At 45.4% G+C, this 13632-nt stretch overlaps 1 protein-coding gene across 1 annotated transcript in view; it reads left to right on the top strand.

Annotated features, from left to right (window-relative positions):
* POK (Vps52 / Sac2 family) overlaps positions 1 to 13364 on the top strand; it is a 29235-nt gene extending 15871 nt beyond the window's left edge. The window contains exons 14-20 of the mRNA XM_078577477.1: positions 5290 to 5390; positions 6359 to 6409; positions 11028 to 11207; positions 11466 to 11600; positions 11680 to 11754; positions 12683 to 12740; positions 12855 to 13364. Coding sequence (XP_078433603.1) covers positions 5290 to 5390; positions 6359 to 6409; positions 11028 to 11207; positions 11466 to 11600; positions 11680 to 11754; positions 12683 to 12740; positions 12855 to 13156 — 902 coding nt within the window. The 3' untranslated portion in view covers positions 13157 to 13364. The remainder of the gene's footprint in view (positions 1 to 5289; positions 5391 to 6358; positions 6410 to 11027; positions 11208 to 11465; positions 11601 to 11679; positions 11755 to 12682; positions 12741 to 12854) is intronic.
* The last annotated feature ends 268 nt before the right edge of the window (positions 13365 to 13632 follow it).

Below are 13632 nucleotides of genomic sequence, written 5' to 3'. Positions count from 1 at the left end.
GCCCTAATGGGCCAAAGATGGAAGGGGCCAAATATAGAGAGGGCCAAACATAGAGAGGGCCAAATAATGCTCAACAAGAGTAAAAAACAAATCAATTAACATCAGGAGAGCTGTTTAATTAGCTTACGTTTACAGCAGCAAATTTACTTGGCCCATAGAAGTGCAATGGTGTCAATCATTTGAACAAGTAAAATTTCTGTCGCGCTCTTCAGATGATACGTCTAGAAGAAGCTACGCAGACAATTTCAAATTCAGAATTTGGATCGTCAGCATCAGATGAAGCTTTAGTTCTTTTTTGTTTTTTAATTTTAGAACATAATACCTTGATTCTTGAAAGCGATAGTTGTGGTAAAACGTTTTAAATTCCTGCGTTCAAGGGTAATCCATGGCATTAGATAAATGGTTTTCTGTTAAAAAATGCACAATGAAAACTTTATTTGGTTGATGCGAGCAAAATGTTTCAAAATTAGGGGGAATTTTTTTAAACAGCTAGACTTTTTTTTTTGTTTACGACCCATTACAAAATAATCAAAGAATCAAGTGGGACTGCAAAAATATAAATAAATCAGAATATTTAAAGAATAGGAGTTAAATATCTGCTATTTAAACAATAGGGAGTTAAATTTCTTATGTTTAATGATGGGGCTGAAGGAGTTAAAAAGATGGGGATACTCGTGGAGGTGCATGGGGTTCCACTGGTGCACCGTCGAGAGATGTCATTAGCAAACCTGGTCGCCTCTTTCGGCCGACTTAAAAACATCATCTCGACGGGGTTAGAATTCGGGGACCCAAATGTGGTGCTGATTGAGGTCGAAGTAATAGAAGGGGAGGAGCTGCCTGAATCGGTCTGGGCTAAGGGATACACACGGTCATTCAAAGCCAGGATAAGGGCCAAGACCCCTCCAGCCGCGCCAGGAGAGTTCGGAAGACCGGATGCCCATCGGGAGGCGGTGGAGGGAAAAGGTGATTCCCCCATGGGAGTGCCAGAGGACGGAGCCTCAATGGAGGAAGACGTACAAGATGGGACGAGTGGGACCCCGGCCCACGTGGAGGGCACATCAACAGCCATCCCGCTGGCCTCGACCATGGAAGAAAATGTGCACGACAACCTCGAAGGTCAAAACCCAGGGAGGAAAAGGGTGAGGCAGATAACTAATGACGATCTCCGCCGGTTTAAGGTAGTTGTTTACCGGAGGGGAAAATTGGCGCTTACGGAGGAGGACGGGAAGAAGACTTGGGTGGTGCCCGGACACAACGGTCAGATACGCCTAATCGCCGACGGACGATCGAAGAAGATGGCAGCTCGTCGAAAGCCACATGGGGCTGTGCCAAGAGATCAGCAAAACAGCGGGGTAGAGGCTGCAGAGTCCTCTAGCCACACCGAGGCCGTGGTGACAGAGGAGGTCCATGGCACACATCCGACGTTGGCGGAGTTGGCCGAGGTGGTGGGAGTAACTACGGTGAGAGTACAAGGGGGGTAAGCTTCGGATCATCAATGAAGTGCATATCATGGAATGTACACGGCCTTCGGGACGAAGGGAGGCGGGGAGTTAAGGGCAGCTATTTGCGTCAATGGGGAGCGGAGGTGGTGTGCCTACAAGAGACGATGTTGGAGAGATGGGACACTAAGGTATGGAACTCGGTGGGAAGGGGTTCTCTGGAGGGTGTTGTGGCCGTAAATGCCACGTGCAGGTCAGGGGGCTTACTAGTGGTATGGAACACGGCGTCCTATGCTAAGGAAGGGTCGTGGACAGGACAGTACGTGGCGGCTGTTAATCTACGGAGAAGAAGTGACGGATTCCAATGCTTGGTGGCATCAGTATATGGTCCAGTCATTGCAGCCCGACGTCACGGATTGTAGGAGGAATTGGAGGTAGTCACCTCTCTCTTTCAGGGGTCCCCAATGCTGTTCGGCGGGGATTTTAACGTCACCCTGGAGTCGAGCAATAGACCGAATGGCTTGGGAGGGCAGGACCCAGGATCAGAGGCGTTCTGGGCATTCATATCGGGGGCAGGACTGCAAGAAATGGGACCGCTGAATTGCAACTACACATGGCATAGTCCGAGAGGTCCTACCACGCTCTCCCGCTTGGACTGATTACTGTGCTCGATCGACCTATTGGAGGCACATCCATTAGCGGATGTACGAGCTCTCCCCAGACCTTTATCTGATCACACCCCAATTATATGGCAGGATAACGGTGGGCAGGTTAGACCCACCTACTTCAAATTGGACCGATCGTGGCTACGCGAGAGGGGCTTCAAAGAGAAGGTGATAGCATGGTGGACGGGTCACTCTTCGCAGGGCTCAGCCATGATGAGGCTGGCCACCAAGTTGGCGGGCCTGCGCCATTACCTCATTGGGGTGAAGAGACAGATTCGAGAGGGAAGACGCCGAAGACGGGATGAAGCCTTATTGAGGGTCCAACATTCGGATGCCATTGAAGATACAAGATGCCTGTTAGAAGATGAACTCAAGGAAAGGAAAACATGTCGAGAGGTGGTGGAGGAGGATAAGAAGCTTGAGATGGATTGGAGGCAAAGATCGCGGCAGATTTGGCTGAGGGAGGGAGATGCCAACACTCGGTTTTTCCATATGGTGGCGAATGGAAGGCGGAGGTCAAATCACATCTCCACAGTGAAAGTGGGGGATCAAGAGTTTGTAGGGGCACAAGCGGTGGGAGCAGCACTAGCGAGCCATTTCCAAACAGTAACTAAGCGAGGACCCCGAAACCAGTGGCGATGGGAGGGTGGGGGGGTATCCCGATTATCACAAGCACAACAAGATGAGCTCGTGAGGACTTTCAGTGCGGAGGAGGTGAGGACGGCGATCAAGGGTTTGAATGGAGAGGGAGCTCTGGGCCCTGATGGCTTCCCAGTCTTTTTCTTCAGCGAATTCTGGGAAGTTGTCGGCCCTGACGTGATGGATACCTTGAACGAGTTCCAGAGGGGCAAGTTTGGCTTGGAAAGACTTAACCAGTCATACTTATTTCTGCTGCCCAAGTGCACGGGGGCAGTGAATGTGGGGGATTTCAGACCCATTGCTTTGTCGAATTCCATCTATCTCATCATTGCCAAGGTATTGGCCAACCGGTTGAGGGGGATCATCGGGGATCTAGTTAGTCCGTTCCAATCGGCCTTCACCCCCGGTAGGCAATTGCAGGAGAGCGCAGTGGTGGCGGGAGAGATCATCTCCGCATGGAAAAGAAGTGGGACAAAGGGTTTTATGTGGAAGGTGGACTTCGCGAAAGCTTATGACTCGCTTGACTGGAAGTTCCTATAGTCCGTCATGCGAAGGAGGGGTTTCCCCAAGAGGTGCGTGACATGGGTGCGACAGTGTGTTACATCCCACTCTTTTGCGATCTTGGTCAATGGCCGGGCAGAAGGAGGATGGATCCACCCATAGAGAGGAGTCAGGCAGGGCTGCCCTCTAGCTCCACTTTTGTTCGTCCTGGCGGTAGACACTCTGGCTAGCTGTACCATCAAGGCGCGCGAGCACGGCCTATTAAGAGGCTTTCACACGGCAAGCTATCCGGGGGGCATTCCATTGCTCCAGTATGCAGACGACACGACCTTCTTTATGGAAGGTTCGGTGAAAGAAGCTCACACCGTTTCGTCTTTGCTGGATTTGTTCGCGGACTTCTCGGGACTAAGTCTCAATCGGGAAAAATCAGCATTCGTGTGGTTCGGTTTATCTGCTGACGAGGAGAATCTATGCGCTGGTGCGCTTGGTACACCGCGAGGCTCGTTTCTGATGCGTTATTTAGGGCTCCCGCTCACAGGGAGACCAGTGGTCGATAAGATGGAGCGGCGGTTGGAGGGCTGGCAAAGCAAGATACTATCACGTGGGGGTCGCCTGGTACTGCTGAGATCGGTGCTCTCTGCTATCCCTATCTTCTACCTGTCGATGTTTAAGGTGCCGGTAGGAGTGGCCAATCGACTTGAAGGGTTAACGAGGCGTTTCTTTTGGGGCGGGAAGGGAGAAGGCGGCACAGGAGGGATACCCCTAGTGGCCTGGGATGTGGTATGTAGACCCGTGAAACAGGGAGGACTGGGGATTCTTCATTTAGAGTCCATGAATCTTGCACTGCTCGCCAAATGGGTTGAACGGATGATGTCATCGACGGAAGGGCTGGCTTTCAAAGTTTTAAGGGATGCGTATGATCCGCCGTTGAATTGGGAGAGGGGATGGGCGCAAAAGAGAGGAGAATCCCCATTCTGGCGTAGCCTGAGGCAAACCATTCCCCACATCCAGGATTTTTTTGATCCTCAGTTGGGGGACGGTGAACGGTTCTGGTTTTGGGCAGACAACTGGACAAAACAACGCCCCCCGAAGACGCACCCTGAGGCTTTTTGCGCTGGCGAGGAACCCTAATATCACCGTCAGCGAATGCTGGGACGGGGCGTGGGTCCCTAACCTCCCTAGGTCGCTGTCGGAGGAACGGTTCGTGGAGTTGCTGAGGATGCTCGAGCTCATATTCCATCTTAGCCCCTCTGGAGCATCCCGAGACGGGTGGGCATGGCGGGAGCCACCGTTCTCAGACAAAGCGGCTTATTTGAAAATCCGTGGGGAAGTGAGGGACGACAAGTCCACCGGTGCTGCATGTCACCACATGATGAAACAAAAAATCCCCTTAAAGGTGCGCCTGTTCGGGTGGTTGTTGAGGAGACGGCGAGTGGTCACACGGGTATATCACAGGCGATGGGCACCAACGGAGCCTGTCTCGTGCCGTCTGTGTGGGGGGGGGTAGGAAGACTGTTCGCACCTTTTTTTCACATGTCCATTTGCCAGGGGAGTATGGGCATCACAGTGCGTCCACGGGGTGGATATTTCCTCCGACACCGTGTTTTGGACGTCACTCACGACAGGTAGACACCGGCGCCGAGCGGACTGGGGGAAAATATTGGCGATACTCTGGGAGGTATGGATGCATCGAAATGATGTGGTGTTCAAAGGCGGGGCAGCATTGGTGGTCAGCGTCCTCTCGGACATTGAGTCTTTAGTATCTTTTTTGGGGCTGGGGGGGTAACTCCTCTCGGCCATCCATGGCCATGTCTGTAGATGATATGTACATTATGCTTGTTTTTTTAATGGAATAGGTAGACCACCGGTTTCCTGGTGGCCTGCCCTACCTTCTTTCAAAAAAATAAAATAAAAATGAATAGCAGAAAACCAATCCATAAACTTTTGCGAAAGACCCCTCACTGATTTACGAAAGAACACACCTAAGTATGGAAAAACGTTTTCTCTTGGATTGTTACAAGTCTTTTTAATTATTTCTGTCGCAGGACCTTTTGGAGTGATTGACGAACACACAAATACATTTTTGACGAACTGCTTTGACGCAAATGGCTTAATGCTTATGATACTCATTATACATCAGCACCAGGTATCATCTGCTTTGCCATGATTCCAGGACTGTGCATTTGTATATTTGATGGCATCTTCATGTTAAATTCTTATTTTCTTGGAAATACCCCCAATATTTTGGATTTGGATTATGACAATCCCCGATGGGTGATTCTCCATCGGGGATAATCTTGAAAAAGAAGGAAGAAAGGGGGAGGGAGGCTACAATGGCTACAATTATTTCAAGAAAAAGTACATGAAAATGAAAAATGACATAAAAACCCTGGAAGGGGCTGGGGATTCTATCAGATTGTTACATTGGTTAAATTTATGAAATATTTGTGCAAAAAAAAAAAATTATGCAAGAATTCAGCCGTATATTGGATAAGATTCACGTACCTCTTCAGTTGCTGAAGATCTGAACTGCAACAGCTTTGCATCTCCTTCTTCCTTTTGCTGTAACCTCCAAGAAGAAGAATTTTTTTTGAAGACATTTCCAAGAAGAAGAGTTTTTTTTTTAAGAAACCTCCAAGAAGATTTTTTTTTGAAGAAACCTCCAAGATGTTTTCTCTTTTCCCATTCTCCCCCTTTATATAGGCTCATCCCCCATGATGAGGCTCTATTCTTGCCCTATGGACATATGAGTCAACCGCATCCTCATGTTGACTTGTTTTGTCTTTATTCCCGTTTATGTCAGCATGTGTTGTATTGACATGCTGACTAGTTCTTTCCGTTGACCTATCTTTTCCCTTCTTCACATATGTTTTCCATGGGATCATAGCTGTTTGTTGATTTTATGGATTTTTTATTACTTGGTAATGCTTTGTATGTCTTCTGCCTCCACTGTCAACTCCAATCAGTTATGTGCTCTATTTATGACCTTTTGTCGGCCTAGATCTGATACTAGCGCATTAATAATTCTAGTTCAATTTTTGGTAAATTTAGAATATATCATTTTGCCAGACTGAAACTTAGTCATGTTAATCTTATATTTATTTATTTAAACAGCTAATCATGTCTCGTCGGCGGATTCCATGCTTAGATTCGTTCCTGGACAAGGTATGCCAATTACATCATCACTGAAGTGAACTTGTGGGAAATCAGATAAATACTGTTTTTTTTCTATTTATGTTTCTATACATCCTAGAATACTATTCGTTCCTGATTTTTTTTGTCTGCATTCGCTTTTTAAGTTTTAACATTTGTAATATCTAAAAAAACGTATGATTAAGAATATGATGTTTTAGCGTCTGTTCACGATCCCATAAAAAGTGAACACTTTTGGTGGTTTAAATTTCATTTTTCTGTGGTCTGCACAATTACCTACTTCACCAGTCATCCATATTTCCAGAAATACACAGAAATTGCTGCCTTACTCCGTAGCTATTACTTGTTTCTGGGGTTTATTTTTTATATACTTATCGAAGTAATTTCCATGATGAGTGAAAATTCGAAGTGAAAGCAGAGATTTACAAATCATTTAAAATTAAATAATTTAAAAGTATTTCAGTTGTTATGTTGACTTATATATTATACTTAATTGGTTTTTTTTTTTTTGAAATAAGGATAGGGGAGATCACACAAAGTTGGTGACCTTCCCTGTGAGATAAAAATATAAAAGAAAAGTACATGAAGGGCCTAAGAGGCCGTCCAGGGCCTTGGCCTTGGGATTTTACACCATGCAACTGTAAAACCCGCAGCTGCTTGTATCACCCCATCCGTCAATGCTTCCCGTTCGTTGAAGATGACTTCATTCCTGTGCAGCCATAATGCCCATAGCACTGCGAAGGGCCGAACCTGTCCAGCTCGCCCCTTAGGTGCTCCATTTTGTAGTGACTCCCAAAACGCCACCTCTAATGAGATATTCACCCCCTTGAGTGGCTCACAGGTCCATACCGTTCAGGCAATGGAACAATCAAAAAAGAGGTGAGCGCAATCCTCATCACCGTTTGTACACATAGCACACAATGCCGAAGCCTCTGGGAGCCATCTCCTCCGAAAAACCTTCATCACTATTCTTCGTCGGAGGAGCAGCCAACAGAATATTTTCACCTTAAGGGGAAACTTTTGTCACCATATGGTGCGACACGCGTAAAGTATCCTCGGTTCCTCCCATTCCTGTCTGCGGCTAAGCTTTGCATAAGCATCTCGAACAGAAAAGGATGCGCCTATCCACTTCCACCCATCCTGTGTCCCTCCTCGCGGGTGTAGGTGGATTATTGTTTGCTGCAACCTTGTATAGTCTTCCAGTCTTTGGCTGGATAAGGTGTCGCCTAGGCATGGGGTCCATGTGCCATCCCAAAACTCGCTCACTGTGGCATGGGGGGGTCCTTGCAAGGGCATACAAGGGTGGGAATTTTGTCTTCAATGTGCCCAGGGGGATCCATGCGTCTAGCCAAATACGGAATGACGTGCCATCTCCTAGCTTGGCTTCGAAGAAATCACGGACTTGAGGAAACACATATCTCAACCCTTGCCAGAATGCAGAGGCTGCTCGGACTGGATATCAGCGAACTTCCCAGTTCAAACTCGAGCCATACATGTCTGTCAAAACTAGTGTAGCCATCGATGTATCGTGTCCCATAAGTCTGTACACCCACTTGGCCAGTAATGCTAGGTTGAGATCTTGCAATTTAAGAACTCCTAGTCCCCCCAAACGAACTGGTCTGCATATAATATCCCACGATACAAGGGATATCCCCCTCCCTTCCTCCGATCCTGAACCTTTCCATAGAAATCTTCTCATCATACTTTCTAGACGCTTCTTGGTCCCCACTGGTAGTTTCAACACTGAGAGGTAGAAAATAGGTATCGCTGACAGCACGTGGCGTAGAAGCACCAATCGGCCCCCCCTTGATAACACTCTGCTTTGCCATCCCTCCAACTTCCGCTCTATCTTCTCCACTACTGGATGCCAGTCTACAGCTTTGATCCGACCCTCTGTCAATGGAAGACCCAGATATTTCATGGGAAGTGTACCACTAGGTGTCCCCAAGGCTCTAGAACAGAGAGCTTCCTCCTCTTGCGATAATCCGAACCCGACAAAGGCTGATTTGGCACGGTTAATGTGTAGTCCTGAACAGTCTGTGAAAATGTCAAGTAGGATGGATAGATTTTTGGCCTCCTCCCCAGCCCCCTCTATGAAAAAGGTGGTATCGTCCGCATATTGTAGAAGAGGAATACCTGCCGGGAAACTTGGGGTCCGAAAACCATTTAGCAGACCATTGGAGCAGGCCTCCATTATGCCTATGGAAAGGGCATCCACAGCCAAGACAAAAAGTAACGGGGCTAGAGGGCATCCTTGTCTAACCCCTCGTTGCGGTTGAATCCAACCTCCATCGTGCCGTCCATTCACCAGCACCGCGAAAGAGTGGGATGTAATACATCTTTTCATCCATCCTACCCATTCGGCTGGAAAACCACGACGCCTTAGAGAGGCCTATAAGAATTCCCAGTCAAGGCAGTCGTATGCCTTTGCAAAATCAACTTTCCACATGAACCCTCCCAGGAATAAAGGCAGATTGAAAAGGACCTACCAAGTCGCCTATCACTTCCCTGAGCCGATTGGCCAAGACCTTGGCTACGATAAGATATATGGAATTCGATAGTGCTATAGGTCAAAAATCTCCCACTCTAGTAGCTCCTTGACATTTTGGGAGGAGAACCAAATAAGCACAGTTGATTTTTTCGAACCCAAAGTTTCCTTGTTGAAATTCTTCCACCGTAGCCATTACCTCTGCCTTGATTGTCTCCCAAAAGACATTATAAAAGAAGACTGGGAGGCCATCAGGCCCCGGGGCTCCTTTCCCATTTAGTCCCTTGATTGCAGCAAGGACTTCTGTTTCTGAGAAAGGACGCACCAGGTCTCTCTACGGTGTCACATTTAGTATAGTTGCTCCTCCACCTCCATTGGTGTCTAGCCTCTTGTCTTGAGAAGCTCCTAAAGTGATCTGTCAGTGCTCTGCCAACAGCTCGGGCACCGATGTACTCTTGGCTTCCTGCTTGCACCCTCAATATCTGATTTGTTCGCCACCTCCCATTTGCTACGAGATGAAAGAATCTTGTGTTGGCATCTCCCTCCTTCAGCCACAGTTGTCTCAACCTCTGTCTCCAATCCATCTCCACTTTCTTATCCTCATCGGCAATTATCTCTCTATGTTTGTGGCGCTCTCTTGATTCCGCTTGTGTTAAAACTCTAACATCTTCTAGGTCATCCAAAACCCTGATTTTGGCCAGAGCTTCGACTCGCCTTCTATTTCGCCTCTCTCTTATATGTTTTCTCAATTCCAAGAGATGGTTGCGTAGGGCTCCAATTTTGTTGGACAGATTCGTTGTGGCAGACCCCTGTTGTAGAACATCAGTCCACCATCGTGTTATCTCCTCCTTGAAGCCCTCCTCTAGAAGCCAAGACCTGTCCATTTTGAAATATGTGGATCGCGAGGTTCTCTCTTGCGAATGCCAAATTATCGGAGTGTGGTCTGACAATGGTCGAGGAAGCGATCTCACATCTGCCAGGGGGAATTTTTCAAGGAGCTCCACCAAGCATAGAAATTGATCCAGCCACGAGAGAGTTGTAGGGCCTGCCAAGCTCCTCCATGTGTATGTGCAATCCCCCGGCCCCATTTCCTTTAGTGATGCATCTGCGATAAGAGCCCAGAATTCTTCAGATCCAGGGTCACGTCCTCCCGCTCCATTAGGCCTATCTTCCGCCTCTAATGTCACGTTAAAATCACCCCCAAACAGTAGTGGTAATCCTTGATATTTTGACGCCACCTCTGCCAACTCTCCCCAGAGGGATATCCTATGAACCGGGTTCACCGGCCCATAGACAGATATGACCACCATCTGAAAACTATCCCTTCTCCTCTTCAATTGTACTGCTGCCGTGAATAGTCCCGTCCAACTGTCTTCTGTAGAAAACACTGTCTCATTCCAGGCCACCATCAGTCCTCCGGATCTTCCTACCGCATTCACAGGCAAGTATCCAGTGAGGAAATCTCCACACTGTTCCAACATAGTCTCCTGCAAGCACACCACATTTGCTCCCCATTCACGCAGGTATCTCCCCACTATTCCTCTTCTCTGCTCGTCTTGTAGCCCTCGCACATTCCATGGAAGTACCGGATCTACCCCTTCCTTGCTCTGCTCCCCCCAGTATCCCGATCCATCAGCTACTTTTTGAATCGGAGAGTCGGAATTCCTGACTTCTTCACCCCGGCATCCGATTACCACATCATCCACTGTCATACGATCATCTATCTCAATGTTTGTCTCGTATATGGGTTTCTTGCCTTTTTTATCATAGCTTTCGCATCTAGAAGCTGCCTCCACTTCCTGCCCCGCCGCTGCTCCCTTCATACTCATCTTATTCTGCTCCTTCGTGTTTTCCTCCATAGTGGGCTGATCCTCACAGGTTTCCCCTTCATACTCATCTTATACTTGATTGGTGTTAATTTTTTGATTTTATTAGATTATCTTGAAAATGACATTAAAATTATTTTATTATTTTCTTTAAGATAATTTAATTTAGTCCATCCCGTAATCTATTTTCAGCATCTATACTTTAGTCTAATTTCAGCATCTACAGGTAATAGAGTCTTATTTCTTATTCCTTTATGGCTTAAAAATTCACTCCTTGCCACCGCCAGCATGTTGACTTTAGTCGTTGGGAAATCAGGTCAATATTTCTTTGTGGCCACGCTTCAAAATGGTATTTGACATGCACCTCGGCAGCCTGCGCAATGCCAATGTGAAGGCACTATGGGAAGATGATGTTCATCCTCACTATGTGATGAGACGATATGCTGAGTTCACTGCCTCCCTCGTCCACCTCAATCATGAATATGGAGACGGTCAGGTATGAATCTGAGAGGTTGAGGGTTTAAGGTTATAGGTATATGTTGAACTCCCCAGTGGCGAAGATACCATGTAAAAGTGAGAGAAACAAGAGAGGATAGAGTAGAGCGGCGGGAGGAAGCAAGACCAAACTATATTTAACTAAATCGTTCCCTACACTTATATTAAGACACGGAAATTCCTATGATGCCCCTACTTCTAACAATATATAAATTATTCAATAGTCTTATCTTCTATTGTTTCTATGCTTTTTGCACAGCTTGATCTGAACTTGGAACGGCTGCGGATGGCTGCTGATGATTTGCTGTCCAAATTGGCCAGATTGTTCCCCAAGCTCAAGCTGCAAACTGTTTTCCTTATCAATAACTACGACATGATCATTTCTATCTTGAAGGTAATCAGTTAAATCATTGGTGAATCGCCTTCCAGTAAATGTTGAATTTTATAGCCTATATATTATATTGATTTTTCAGGAAGCGAATGCTGATGGGGGAAAGACCCTGGTTTACTTTGATGAAATGTTGAAAACTAATACCGCTGTTTTTGTGGTAAGCCATTTCTCCAGGCTAAATTCAAGTTTATTTAATTTCCAACTGCGAAATTATTGCAAATATTTTCAGAAAACGGGAATTAGACCTCAACGATTATTTTTATTCCAATAACAAAGGAAGGCCAACTCAACCTTATTTAAGATGGTCGATCCAAATTAGAAAGAGGCGGTGGTGAATGTAATGATAATGTGTCCAAAGTTGTCGTTCAGTTTTCTTGGCTGAGTTAAATATTAATTCACAAACCTTATGTTAAATTATGTCTTATCCATTTTTGCCAATGTCGACTTAAACTTTTTGGCAAAAAAATCGACAGACGTAGATCTTGCAGAAAGAGCTGCAATAAAATCTTCAAGTTCTTCACCGCAGTATCATTATTATCAATTTGCCTGCCTGCTATTAGGAAAATTATTTATTTTGATTTCAAACTTTTCATTGTTTCCAAAGATGTTGTTTGGTCTTCTTAGTTGAGTGATAGTATTAGTTTAACTTTTCAGAAATATATGTCGTATCCATTTAAATTAATGCCGTGGATTTACTTTCTGTGACAAAGGTTATACAAACATCCCTACCTGGCAGAAAGAACAATGATAATCTCATTAATTTCTTCCCAGCGTTACCATGAGTATCAATCTGCTTTCCTCCTATTAATGCGTCTGAAGTTGTCGCTCGGTTTTCTTAGTTGAGTTAAAATATTTTTTCGGAATCTTTTAGTTAATTTATTGCTTATCCATTTATATCAATGCCACGTGCCTATTGTTTTTGGCGAAGGTTATACATACATGCATTTCTTGCAAAAAAACCCTATAAACTGATTGAAGTCCTAACAATCTTGCCATGATTGGTTACCAATCTGCCTGCCAGCTTTCAGAAAAAAGAACAATTTTTTTCATGGAAACTATTTAATCACCGTTCTAACATCTTACAGGAAGAGTTGCTGCTTGAGCACTTTAGTCCTCTGATCAAGTTCGTGAAGACCCGAGCCTGTGAGCTGAATGCGGACTCTACTTCATCTAATTAAACCAACCCAAATAAATGTGAATTAGTTTTCCACACTTTTGTATGTTTTTGATTACCTTTTATTCTTTTTCCATCTCCAGCCGAAGATTCTTCTGGGTCTGTGGAGGCACCCACTGTTGCTGAGGTAGAGCCCTTGGTGAAGGACTTCTCGGTTAGGTGGAAAACAGCCATTGAGCTTATGCACAAGAATGTCATAACTTCCTTCAGCAACTTTCTATGTGGAATGGAGATTCTGAAGGCTGCACTGACCCAGCTCTTGCTTTACTACACAAGGCTATCCGAGTGTGCGAAGAGGATTAGTGGGGGCTCTTCCCTCAACAAGGATCTAGTTTCAATATCTTCCATCTTATATGAGATCAAGAAGTATTCTAGGACGTTTTAAAGGTCACCCAGACTTTTAGTTTATCTGCTTCTTCAAGATATAACTTGTCCCAGTTTAGCCAGTAGTAAGACACATCTGTCTTCTCTGTTGAAATATGTTTCTTCTATGACTTCTCCTGCAATAATGATGTATGAAGGAAATTCACTCAACAGGGTTATTTTTCTGTCCTGCAATTGAGTCTAAAATAATAATAATATTGGTTGACTTGTGTTTTTCGTCCTAGAAAAAAAACCTCATGGGACTGATGATTTTATTGAACTACTTTATCATGCATAGTTCGTTGGTGAGTGTGATTTGGAGCACTAAAATCCACTGTTAGAGGGTTATTATTGTTATAACTGGGTTTTAACAAATACAATTGTTGACTTGGGTTTCTGATCCAACAAGAAAATTTCTTGACCTTTGTTCTTCGTGTGGTTTTTTTTTATTCTTTTAATATTCCTTATCATAATTTTATTGTACCTGATCATGATAAA

Source organism: Wolffia australiana, chromosome 6, assembly GCF_029677425.1.
Source record: "Wolffia australiana isolate 7733 chromosome 6, ASM2967742v1".
NCBI classification, from domain to species: domain Eukaryota; kingdom Viridiplantae; phylum Streptophyta; class Magnoliopsida; order Alismatales; family Araceae; genus Wolffia; species Wolffia australiana.
This window is presented reverse-complemented; position numbering and strand designations above follow the sequence as displayed.